The following is a 12228-nucleotide window of genomic DNA, read 5'->3' on the forward strand; positions in this document are numbered from 1 at the left end:
AAGAAAGAGGCACTAGGGTTCATATTAAAAACACATATTGAATAATGGAGCATAGCATGGGATTTCAAAAGAAAATAAGCCAGTGCCTTACAGATTATAGTAAAGTCTTTGACATGTTTCATATATTATGAAAATCTATGGATCACTCTTAAAGAAATGGGTATGATAAAACTTTTGATCATCTTGTACTCGGGACAAGAGGCTACTGTGAGGATAGAATATGTCAAAATGGGATGGTTTCCAGTTGGCAAGGGGGTGAGGCAAGGCTGCATTTTATCACCCTATCACTTAACTTGTTTGTTGATCATGTCATATGTAAAGCAGGATTAGTCTCAGAGGAAGGAGGAATGAATAGTGGAGGAAGGAACATTAACAATTTAAGATATGTAGATGACATAATCTACTATCAGAAAATAGCAGTAACTTGGAACAACTACTGAAGAATGCTAAGGAAGAAAGTGCAAAGTTAGGTTTACAGTTGAACATGAAGAAAACAAAAAATAATGACCACAGCTGATTCATATAACTTTAGAGAATGAATACTTTGAAATAGTTAAAGATTTTCCATACCTTGGCTCAATCATTAATCAGCATGGAAACTGTAGTCAAGAAAGCAGAAGACTAGGACTTGCAATGGCCTCTATGAAGAAACTAGACAAGATCTTGAAAAAGTTACAATTGCCCATGCCACTGTATTTCCCATTTCTATGTTTGGTTGTGAAAGCTGGACAACTGAAGAAAGCTGACAGAAAGAAAATGAACTCATTTGAAATATGGTACTGGAGAAGAGTACTATGGATACTGTGGACTGAGAAAAAGATAAATAAATGCGTTCTAGAGCAAATCAAGCCTGAACTCTCCCTAGAAGCTAAGATAACTAAACTGAGATTGTTGTACTTTGACCACATCATGAGAAGATATGGTTCACTAGAAACAGCAAGAATTCTTGGTAATGTGGTAGGCAGTAGGAAAAGAGGAAGACCACATTGCACATGGATAAAGATTCAATCAAGGAAGCCTTGATTGACTTGGAGGTCTCTCATTCATAGGGTTGCCATAATTTGAAGACAATGTGGCAGCAGTTTACAACAACAATTATCAAAGTCCTTCAAGAGCCAACTAGCCTTGAGGGGACAATTCATCTTTGTTTGCTTTTGTTTTACCTACAAAAGCCATTTGTCTCATCTTTCATGTTCTTCAGCTTTCAGACCTCTTGTGAGCTGTGTAAACATGTTGGAACCTGAAATACTTTGGCTTTTTTTTCCTGTTGTGAGGTGGATAGCTGTGTTTTTATTTCTTGGACCTTACAACACCCCAAGGCAACAAGAGAACACACAAGTCGGGGTGGATTGGGCCACATTAACAGATTATAGGGGTTGTGTTTGCAGAGAGAGTTTTGTAAGATGACATACAGGAATCTGTGGCCTCCATGGGCAGCTAGTAATGTGTTGAAGAATTGTTATGGATATTGTGTAATCTGTCCTACACCTCCATAGATAACTTGCTGGCCCACTGCTTTTATTGAAGTAAGAGTTAATTATCATTCCAGGTGACTTCTATGCATGGAGTAGAGGGACCCTGTTTGATTTCTGGCCCTGGCTGGGGAAAAGACCCTAACACCTCCATCTTATCTCCTGATTGAATGACTGAGAGCTATGGTGATAGTTGGGTGAGAAGCCTGATGGAGGTGACTTTCCAACAGGTGTGGTGGAATTACCTGTAGTTTAGAGACAGCAGGCCAAATTGTATGCAGAGAACAAAGTTTTCCTACACCCTCTTTTTCTTATATAGAACATTTGTTGTTTGTTCTTGTTAATCCCCCTTTAGTAAATCTTGACACATGATGACCCTCCAGTGTTCTGCTTAGTTCCTGTAAACTCATATCTGTGAGCTCCTCTATAGAGTCCATCCACCTAGCATCCGGGCTTCCTCTCTTTCTACTTCACCTTTCCTAGCATGATTGTCTTTTCCAGTGAGCCATGCCTTCACATGATGTGTCCAAAGTATGATAGTCTGTTTTGTCATCTTGGCTTCCAAGGGCATTTCTGGTTTGATCTGCTCTAGGACCCATTTGAATTGTTACAAAAGCCATACTGTTAGTTCAGTATGTAGCGGTATATAAATGAAGTTGTTTGTTTGTTGTTTTGTTTTGTTCATCTTTTTGGCTCAGCACTCTTCTGGAGCAAGTTGAGGCACAGCTCCATCAAGGAGGAAAAGACGGAACAGCTACACTTTGCAGGGCAGCATAAGGACCCTTCTGTCCAGAAGCACATTAATAATTACTTTTGGAAATGTTATTGATTGATTTATTGGATTTATTTGCCACCTTTCTCCCAAAATTAGATTCAAAGTGGCTAATGGCATTCAGGTTATGTAGTGTAGTAGCCTCATCCTACTAACACTCAGACTAATATTGTTATATCTGCTATTAATATGTTCCAGTGTAGTATCTTAATCTACACTAAAGTCTTCTGAAAAATCTCTGCACTTTAAGTACTTCAGCTTCTAACTAACATGTTACAAAATATGTGGAGTAATCAAAATCCTTCCCCTGAGGCTGAGAGCATGTGAGCATGAATCAATAATCAGAAATCTGGCAATAATCAAATTCTGGCAATAATTAGAAATTAGCAGGGGAAGGCAAAGGCAAACCTCCTCTGAACAAATCTTGCCAAGAAAACCCCATTATACTTCCGCCTTAGGGTCACCATAAGTTGAAAATGACTTGAACGCACACAACACACATAAAAGTGTCACAGAGAAGTGAACAAGCATGCATGTTCCACGAACTCTTGATCAGGCAGGATGTCAAGCAAAACTAATAATAAAACTAATAATAATAATAATAATAACCTTTATTTATGAAGCGCTGTAAATTTACACAGCGCTGTACATGCAATCTTTTTAGTTAGACAGTTCCCTGCCCTCGGGCTTACAATCTAAAAAGACATGACACAGAAGGAGAAGGGAGTGGTGGCGGGAAAGGGTAAGAGGTCCAGCAGTTCCTCTCTACCTCCGAGGCCTGGACCAAGGCAGATGGACTGGAGGGAGGGCTTGGGTTCTTAATGGATGGTTAATCATTTTCCAGGGAAAATACATACTCTCAAGTAGGATAATACATATAAAATACATAGCAATACAGGAAATGATTCGATAAAACAGACAACAAAAGAACAACAAAAAGCAAGTGACAATTATGCAATGCCTGGGAAGGCTTCTCTGAACAGGATGGTTTTCAACTCCGTTTTGAAGCTGGTTAAAGAAGTGATGGCTCTTGCTTGTGGGGGAAGAAGGTTCCAGGAGTGAGGGGCAGCAAGGGAAAAGGGGCGAATCTGGGATGGGGCAGAGGAAATCCTGGGCTGAGACAGGAACCCTTGACTACCAGAACGGAGGGCCCTGGTGGGAAGGTGAGGAGAAAGAAGGTCTGATAAGTAAGGAGGGGCCAGTCCATGGAGGGCTTTAAATGTCGACAGCAGGAGCTTATACTGAATGCGGAAAGGGAGGGGGAGCCAGTGAAGGGATGCCAACACAGGAGAGATATGGTCAGAGCGGTGGGTGGAAGTGATAATGCTTGCAGCTGAATGCTGAACAGAGATTAAAGGACGGAGATGAGAACGAGGAAGCCCAGCCAGGAAGACATTACAGTAATCCAGTCGTGAGACCACTAGGGCATGGACCAGGATCTTGGCAGTAGAGGCGGAGAGATATGGTCAGATTATCACACCTCTCCATTAAGATTGAAGTGGCTAACAACATTAAAACATTAAAATACAATAAAATACAATGTCCCTCAAACCCACTTACCCACCATAACCAATAAATCATAATTACAAACAATAACAATAAAATAATACTGTTAAAATTATTAAAACAGGTAAGACAGGGTAGTCAATGACTGAGATGCTAGTTTGAGAAGGCCTGTTGGAAGAGATCCATCTTGACTACCTTTTTAAAGCTGTCAAGATTGGTAATATGGCAGGTCTCCTCCAGCAGGCCATTCCATAACTTGGGACCTGCAGAAGAGACGGTCCTCTTGGTAACCACAGCCAGCTTAGTTTTTGCTGGCTGCAGTAGATTTTCCCCACAGGACCTAAGTGTGCGGGGCGGATTGTATGGAAGAAGGCAATCCTGTAGATAAACTGGACCCAAGCCATTATGGTCTTTAAAGGTCATAACCAACACTTTGTACTGTGCTCGGAAACTAATGGGCAGCCAATGAAGGGACTTTAAGATTGGTGTTATATGGTCACACATGAAACTCCCGGTGAACGGTCTGGCTGCCATGTTTTGGACTAGTTGAAGTTTCTGAAGGAGGCACAAGGGTAGCCCTAATAAAGCGCATTGCAGAAGTCAAGTCGTGAGGTTACCAGTGCATGTACCACAGTTCTTAGGTCCCCAGGCTCCAGGAAGGGACGTATCAAGCAACGCTGATAGCAAGCACTCCTGGCCATTGTGTCTATTTGAGCTGACATCTGAAGTGATGGATCCAGGAGCACCCCCAAGCACCCACAAGCTGCAGTACCTCCAATCCTCAGCTCCTCCGGGTGTTCCAGAAGGATACCATGGTTGATGGCATCGAAAGCCACTGAGAGGTCCAAGAGCACCAACAGGGTCACACTTCCTCTGTCAATACTTATGCGGAGATCGCACACTAAGGTGACCATGGCAGTCTGGACTCCATATCCTGCCCTAAAGCTGGTTTAAAATGGATCTTGATAATCTATTTCATCCAAGACTGCTTGGAGCTGAAAAGTAACAGCCCTCTCAATCACCTTGATTAAGAATGGAAGATGAGAAACTGGTCTATGGTTGTTCATGTCCAAGGGATCTAGGGAGATCTTTTCAGAAGTGGCCGCACTACATCTTCCTTTAAACAGGATGGAAATTAGCCCTCCTTAAGAGATGCATTAATAATATGTCTCAGATGAATCCTAAGTGCATCTCCTCCTTGGACGAACAGCCCTGAAGAGCAGGGGTTGAGAGGGCAAGTTGTCTTCTTCACCACTTCCAAGAAGCTTGTCCATGTCCTCAGTCCTCACAGATTCAGACTTATAATCTTATTCATGGAGTTGCTGGATACTTCACCAATTGCCCCTTTATGGCTTGGGTCCAAGGTGAGGCACAGCAGAAATAATCTGCTTTGACCCCACTTTAATGGCCATGGCTCTATGCTATGGAATCCTGGGGATTGAACAGTAGTTTGTTGTGGCTCTCTAAAAGAGAAGGGTAAATGTCTCACCAAACTACAAATCTCCAAATTCCAGCCTTGAGCCATGGCAATTAAAGTGGGGTCAAATTGGATTATTTTGCCATGTGGATGCAGCCTGGATCTCCCAAAATAAGTCTGCTCAGACCCCAAGATCCACAGCAAAGGCCCTCTTCTCACTCCGACCACCTTCACAGGGCCATTGGGTAGGAAGGCAAAAGAGGACCTTCTCAGCAGCTGCCCCTATGCTTTGGAACTACCTCCCTAGAAAGACAAGACTGGGCCCAGGCTTGCTGGTTTCTCCTCCCCAGGGAAAGACTTTTTTATTCCGAAGGCTTTTGGTAAAGGGGCTGTCGGTGCTCTACTGATTGTAAGGCGTAACTTTGAGAGCGTTTTCCCCTATCGTTTTGGTTTTAATGTTGACTTTTTGTACGTTTCTGTTACCTTTGTAATGGGCAAACTGCCGATTTAAAATGGTTCGATTGTATTTAGAATGGAAGGCAACACACCTTCAAGGTAACTCAATCATTCTACACCTTTCCATGGCCCACGATGGGTAAGAATTTCTGGAGCATCTCATTATCCATTAGCATTTGTACTTAGTGATACATAGTGCACCTATTATTTTTCTTAGGGGGGTTTCCTTCCCTCCTGGTTTTGACTAGTTCCTGTGCAAGCAAGCCTCCTTCTGTCGTGTGGGTTTCTTCTCCTTCTTGGAGTCCTCCTGTCCAAACAGCCAGCCCTTTGAGGAAGTGATGTCAGGGCCTTTGGAGCAGCAGCAGCAGCAGCAGGAGGAGGAGGAGGAGCAGGGCTACACCTGGAGCCACCTGGGCAGCGCCAGCAGCAGCAGCAGCAGCAGCAGCAACGCCAGAGCCAGAGCCAGAGCCAGAGCCAGGCAAGGCGAGGCAGTGTCCCCGATGGAGCGCCCGGGGGCCCTGGGGCTGGGGCTGCTGAAGACCTTCGACTCGGGGGAGTTCGTCAGCTGGGAGAAGATCGGCTCCGGGGGCTTCGGCCAGGTCTACAAGGTCCGCCACGTCCATTGGAAGACCTGGCTGGCCATCAAGTGCTCGCCCAGCCTCCACGTCGATGAGAAGTAAGTAGGAAAGGGGGGGGGAGTGGAGGACGGGTCCGGGAAAAGGAGGACCCCCGCCCCGGCCACCACGCCTAGGGATGGAAACCCAGTCTCTTATGTTTTGCGTAAAGTAGAGTGCCTTTGGGAATTCCTCCTGGGCACAAGGTGGGAGTGGAAGACGGGTCCGGGAAAAGGAGGACCCTGTGACAACTCTGCATGTGGATGTAAAGCCATGCTTCTTGGCGTTGCTCAGAATGGAAGGCATTTGGGAATCCTTCCCGGGCACAAGGTGGAAATGGACTGGAGGACGGGTCCAGGGAAAGGAGGACCTCCGGCCACCCTGCATTTAGATGGCAATCCATGCTCCTTAGGCCTGCTCAAACTGGAGGGCATTTGGGAATTTCCTCCTAGGCAGAAAGTGGACGTGGAGGACAGGTCCGGGAAAAGGAGGACCTGTGGCAACCATGCATGTAGATGTAAATCCATGCTCCTTAGGCCTGCTCAAGCTGAAGGGCATTTGGGAATTTCTCCTGGGCACAAGGTGGAAGTGGAGGACAGGTCCTAGAAAAGGAGGACCTCCGGCCACCCTGCATGGAAATGGAAATCCATGCTTCTTAGTCCTGCTCAAAATGGAGGGCATTTGGGAATCCTTCCTGGGCAGAAGATGAAAATGGAGGACATGTCTTAGAAAAGGAGGACCTGTGGCAACCCTGCATATAGATGTAAATTGATGCTTCTTAGCATTGCTTAGAGAGCATTTGGGAATTCTTCCTGGGCACAAGGTGGAAGTGGAGGACAGCTTCAGGGAAAGGAGGACCTCTGGCCATCTTGCATATAAATATAAATCTGTGCTTCTTAGTGTTGCTATTCCTCCTGGGCGGAAGGAGGAAATGGAGGATGTGTCCTGGAAAAGGAGGACCTTGTGGCTTCCCTGTGTTGGAAAGAAAGGCTGCAGAGTTTTCGGAGGCTGAGAGCAAAGGAAGAAGGCAGCACTGGGAGGACGGTGAAAATGTATGAAAACAAATATCTATCAATCCATCAGTAGAGAGAGAGAGAGGGAAGTAGCTGATCTCTTGGGTCCTTTCCACTGTCTCCACCTTTCCACTGGAAATGACCCAAGAGATCAGCTATTTCCATAGCTATGTTTTGTTCTGTCTGTTCAAATAATTTCTTACCTCCAGTGCCTCCACCTTTACATGAGAGACAGTGTGATGTAGTGGTTTGAGTCTTGGACTAGGACTCTGGAGACCAGGGTTCGAATCCCAGTGGGCTGTGGAAGTCACACTCTCTCAGCCTCAGAGGATGGCAAGGGCAAAAAACAAACCTTGCCAAGAAGAATGTCTGAAATGAGCCACTGACTTTGGAGTCGCTTTGGAATAGACCTGAAGGAAAGGCCCAGGGTCGCTTGGCTAGGTGTGTTGTGTTTGTGTTTGGAATCTGGAATCCAAGAACCCATTTCTTCAGGCGAACTTGGTCCAAGTTCAAATCCTGTCCTGGTTCCTTTAGGAGCTCTGAGGGGCCTCTGTTTCCCTGGTCCACTTCCTCTGCCTTGTTGACTTTGCAGGACTGGCTTCTGTTTGTGAAGGAAAATCGAAAGGCTGGAGTGTGATAAACCTTCTTGGCACCTGTTTAAAGGTCGGCTTTCCACCTCCTGCCTCTTTGCTAGGACTTGCTTTACCTGTATTACTAAAGCCCAGCAGCTTCCCACAGGGCTTGTTGTTGTTGTGTGTGTTCAAGTCCTTCACAACTCACGGCTAACCTGATCATGGGGATTTTTGTTCAAATTTGTTCAGAGGAGGTTTTGCCTTGGCCTTCCCCAAGGCTGAGAGAGTGTGACTTGCCCAAGGTCACCCCAAGGGTTTCCATGGCTGAGCTGGGACTCGAACTCTGACCTCCAGAGTCATAGTCCAACTACTCAAAACCACTTGACCATGGCTTCTTATTTCCTGGGCGCAGCCACCTTCCCACTTCTGGATCTTCCTCCATATCTGGAGAATCCTGGTTTCCATTCTCCAGTGCTTTTATGCACCCCAGGTTTTCCAAGGAGGCTTTTCTTGAACTTCAGTCCACATCTGCCTGCCGATGAGGCCCTCGTGGGCTGCATCTGCTGCACTGCAGAAATAATCCGGTATCTGGACTTCTGAGAATGGTAAATTGGTTGTGGCACCAGGGCAAAGTAATGAATCCAGGTAACCGGTCCATATTCACAGTCACTACTTAGGTGCACTGACACTGGAGAAATAATCCAGTTTGACAGCACTTTAACTGACCTGGTTCAATGCTATGGAATTCTGGGATTTGTCATTTTGTGAGACATTTAGTCTTCTCTGTCAGAGAGCTCTGGTGCCGCAAAAAGCTACAGTTCCCAGAACTGCATTGAGCCATGGCAGTTAAAGTGGCGTCAAACTGGACTATTTCAGCAGGGCAGATGCAGCCAGCGCCTCTTTTGTAAAGCACTAGGCTTAATGAAGAGAGATTGTTTTTGTACTTTGGAGGGATTGGCTTGTCCTTGCCTGTCTCACTCTTTCTTTCTTTTTCCTTTCTTCCTTTCTTCCTCTCCCTCCTTTGCCTTGCCTTTTCCTCTGGGAATGCGTGGTTCACAATTTCTGTGGAAAGGAGGACCGGTTGTTCTGCAAAGGGATAAGTGGTGGCATGCAAAAGAAATATGAAGGGGGAAAGGGGAGAGGCCTGCATGGCGGTTTTCTCTCTCTCTCTCTCTCTCTCTCTCTCGCTCTCCAAGGAAGCTGGCATGGATGGCACAGGTTGGGCAGGGCGCTGGAGAGGGAAGGCAGTGCAGTCGCTTTAGAAAATTTAAAGCAGTTCTTGGGTGATTCAAGTCCTGCAGTGAGCAACAATTCACAGTTTGCTATGGGGGCAAACCAAACTCCAAAATCCAGGGTACTCTAGTTTTTGGAGTACAGTACACTCCACAGTTTGTTGTTGTTGCTGAGTGCCTTCAAGTCATTTTTGATTTACTGTGACCCTAAGGCGGACTTACTATGGGGTTTTCTTGGCAAGATGAGTCCAGAGGAGCTTTGCTGTTGCCTTCCCCTGAGGCTGAGTACCATTTTAACTGTCCTGGTTCCATCCGGTGGAATCCTGGGTTTGGTGAAGTTCTCAGAATTCTCTGCTATGGGAATGTTACAATTTGGTAGCTCAAGAGAGAGGGCTAAATCTTTCTAGCAGGTAATTCTAAAGACCTTGCAAAACTACAATTCCATGGGTTCCATAAAATGGAGCTGTGACAGCTGTAATAATATTAAACTTGGTTGGGTGGGTGACAAGACTAGAATTCTCTACTAAGGAGTAGTAAGCACCTCACCAAACTGCATATCCCAGGCTTCCCTGCGATGGAGCCATGGCAGCTGAAGTGATGTCAAACTGCTGTTACTGGGGGTATTGTTGAGGTACTTAGAATTCTCTGCTAGAGACCCCTGGTGCTATAGCTTAGTTCTGTATTAAGGAATGCAACTTTTCTTTAGGCCACTGCAGTGTTACATAAATAGTACAGGCTTTTATGTGCTCCAGAATCCTAAATGAAAGGATAAGGGAAGAAACAAAAAGCTTATCCTGGTGGCTTAGCCAATGTGGGTCTTTGCAGCTGCAAAATGGCTACTGCAGGCTCAGTAGAGAGCAGAGGGATGAAAGAATTTGCTTTCAGCTTGATGGGATGTAGAGATAATGGGTTCTTGCATCTCCTTTTCACCATCCTTGAACTTGGCTACTGTCCTTAGAATTGCTTGCAGCCATTTTTGAAGCTAACAAACACTTAAGTTGGCTTAAAGCAGAGACATGGAGCTATATGGCAATTTATATCAATGTGACAATTTATATCGGCAAAGCTGGAGAGTCCATTTTAAGGGATAGATACACTAGGCAAAAAAAGGTCAGGATGCTAATTTGTGGAACTTTGTGATATGAGATAGACAAATAGACTAGTGTTTGTTTTGTTTTGTTTGCATGACCATTTCCTCTGTTCTAAGTGTGTGTCAGTTTGTAGCCTGAAATCATTTTTCATAGAAATAAAGTTCCCATACATTCCCTGCTCCTCATTTTAAAAATGGGTTTTGACTGTAATACCATGAGCAGCTTTTGACAACAGCTTTGCCTTTTGATCTAATGTTGTGTTCAAGTCATTTCTGATATATGGTAGCCCTAAGGCAACCCTAACATGGGGGGCTCTTGGCAGAATTTATTCAGAGGAGGGTGTGCCCTTGCTTTCCTCTGAGGCTGAAAGTGTGTGACTTGCTTTAGGTCACCCAGTAACTTTCCATGGCTGAGTGGGGATTCAAACCCTGGTTTCCCAGTGTCTTGGTTCAACACTCAAACCACTGCATCATGCTAGCTCTCAGTTATGATCTAAGGGCCTATCAAACTTTGTTTTTTAATTTGAGGTTCTGCCTCCTCAAGCAGTTTTCTTAGAGAACTTTGTTGTCACCAAAAAGATTAAACGGATCACAAACCTCATGTTTATTTTATGCAACAATGTCTTCAAAACGAAGCTCTAACAACCCATAACTGTTAACTTTGGTGTCATATGTATGTGGATTGCCATCAACTTGTGTGAACCCTAAAGCACACTACAGAGTCTCTGCAATTCCTAAGGATTCTCCAACAGAACTGGGGAGGGGGATGCAGCTCCCAGAATGCCCCAGTGAGCATGGACATACCTAGGATCATAGGTTAATATAGCCTTGGGTCACACTTAGGATAATAGGTTAATATAGCCTTGGGTAGATAAGTATGCATATAGGTTTAATATTTAATATTTTAATTTTAAAACTTATAGAACTTCTTGAAGTTCAAACTTTTTAGAGCTTTCACACAAGGGAAATGCTAAAAACTGTATGCTATACAACCAGTTTGTCTGCAGGCACTGAAGTAGCAAAGAAATAGTAAGTTGAAGATATTAATTAATACATTTGTTGTTGTTGTTGTTGTTGTTGTTGTTAACCACCCTCGAGTTGATCTCAGCCCATGGTGACCCTGTGGATGAGACATCTCCAAGACTCCCTGTCCTCCACTGCTCTGCTTAGTTCCCGTAAACTCATACCTGGGACCTGCTTAACGGAGTCCACCCATCTATAATGTGGTCTTCCTCTCTTTTTGCTTCCTTTCACCTTTCCTAGTATTATTTTTTTTTCCAATGAGTCCTCCTTTCCTCAGCTAAATCTTATTAATTGGAATGTTGCTCTGTCTGAACTGCAAAGTGCTGTGATAGAATTTTGGTTCATCTCATTACCTATTCATTGCTTTTTCTACACAACTCAGCAACTAATATTCATGGTGTGTGTGTCTGCCTGCCTTCAGGTTGTCTGTCAATTTATGGTGACCCCATACATTTCTTAGGGTTTTCTTAGGCAAGTCAGAAGTAGTTGTGCCAGTTCCTTCCTCAGAAATATAGCCTGCAGCACCTGGTATTCATTGGCAGTCTCTCATCTACTTACTCAACAGAGCTGACCCTGCTTAGCTTTCAAGATCAGACAGGATCTGGTTCCGGTTCCTTTAGGGTATTTGCTACCATTTAAATTAGAACATCGAACCCAGAACTTCTGGGGATAAAGAGAAAGTGTAAATGACATTCCTAAATCCTAAATAAGGGAGTCAGTAGGACTACAGCTCACCCCAGTTTGAGCCTGCATAGTCAATGATGAGAGGTCATGTAAACTGCAGTCCATTAATAGCTGGAGGGAAATAATTTCTGGATATTAAAGGGTGCATTTACTCTATATTTATTTACATATATTAGGCATAATATATGGTAATTTTATAATTGTATAAATTTCCAATGCACACACAATAAATTATACAAATTAAAATATTAAATTAATTTTACTATTTAATGAAAGCAGCTTAAATGCTACATTAATAATAAATGAGCACTAAAACATTAAAGTAATGCTAAGTCACAGATGGGTTACTAGAATACAAAGCACATGATACATCCTTC

General features: G+C 44.1%; 1 protein-coding gene across 1 annotated transcript in view; it reads left to right on the top strand.

Annotated features, from left to right (window-relative positions):
* The first annotated feature begins 6123 nt into the window (after positions 1-6123).
* RIPK4 (receptor interacting serine/threonine kinase 4) overlaps positions 6124-12228 on the top strand; it is a 32721-nt gene continuing 26616 nt past the window's right edge. The window contains exon 1 of the mRNA XM_089508429.1: positions 6124-6299. Coding sequence (XP_089364555.1) covers positions 6124-6299 — 176 coding nt within the window. The remainder of the gene's footprint in view (positions 6300-12228) is intronic.

The sequence above is a fragment of the Sceloporus occidentalis genome, unplaced genomic scaffold (assembly GCF_023333645.1).
Source record: "Sceloporus occidentalis isolate IW3139 unplaced genomic scaffold, rSceOcc1.0.p SCAF_2, whole genome shotgun sequence".
NCBI classification, from domain to species: Eukaryota; Metazoa; Chordata; class Lepidosauria; order Squamata; family Phrynosomatidae; genus Sceloporus; species Sceloporus occidentalis.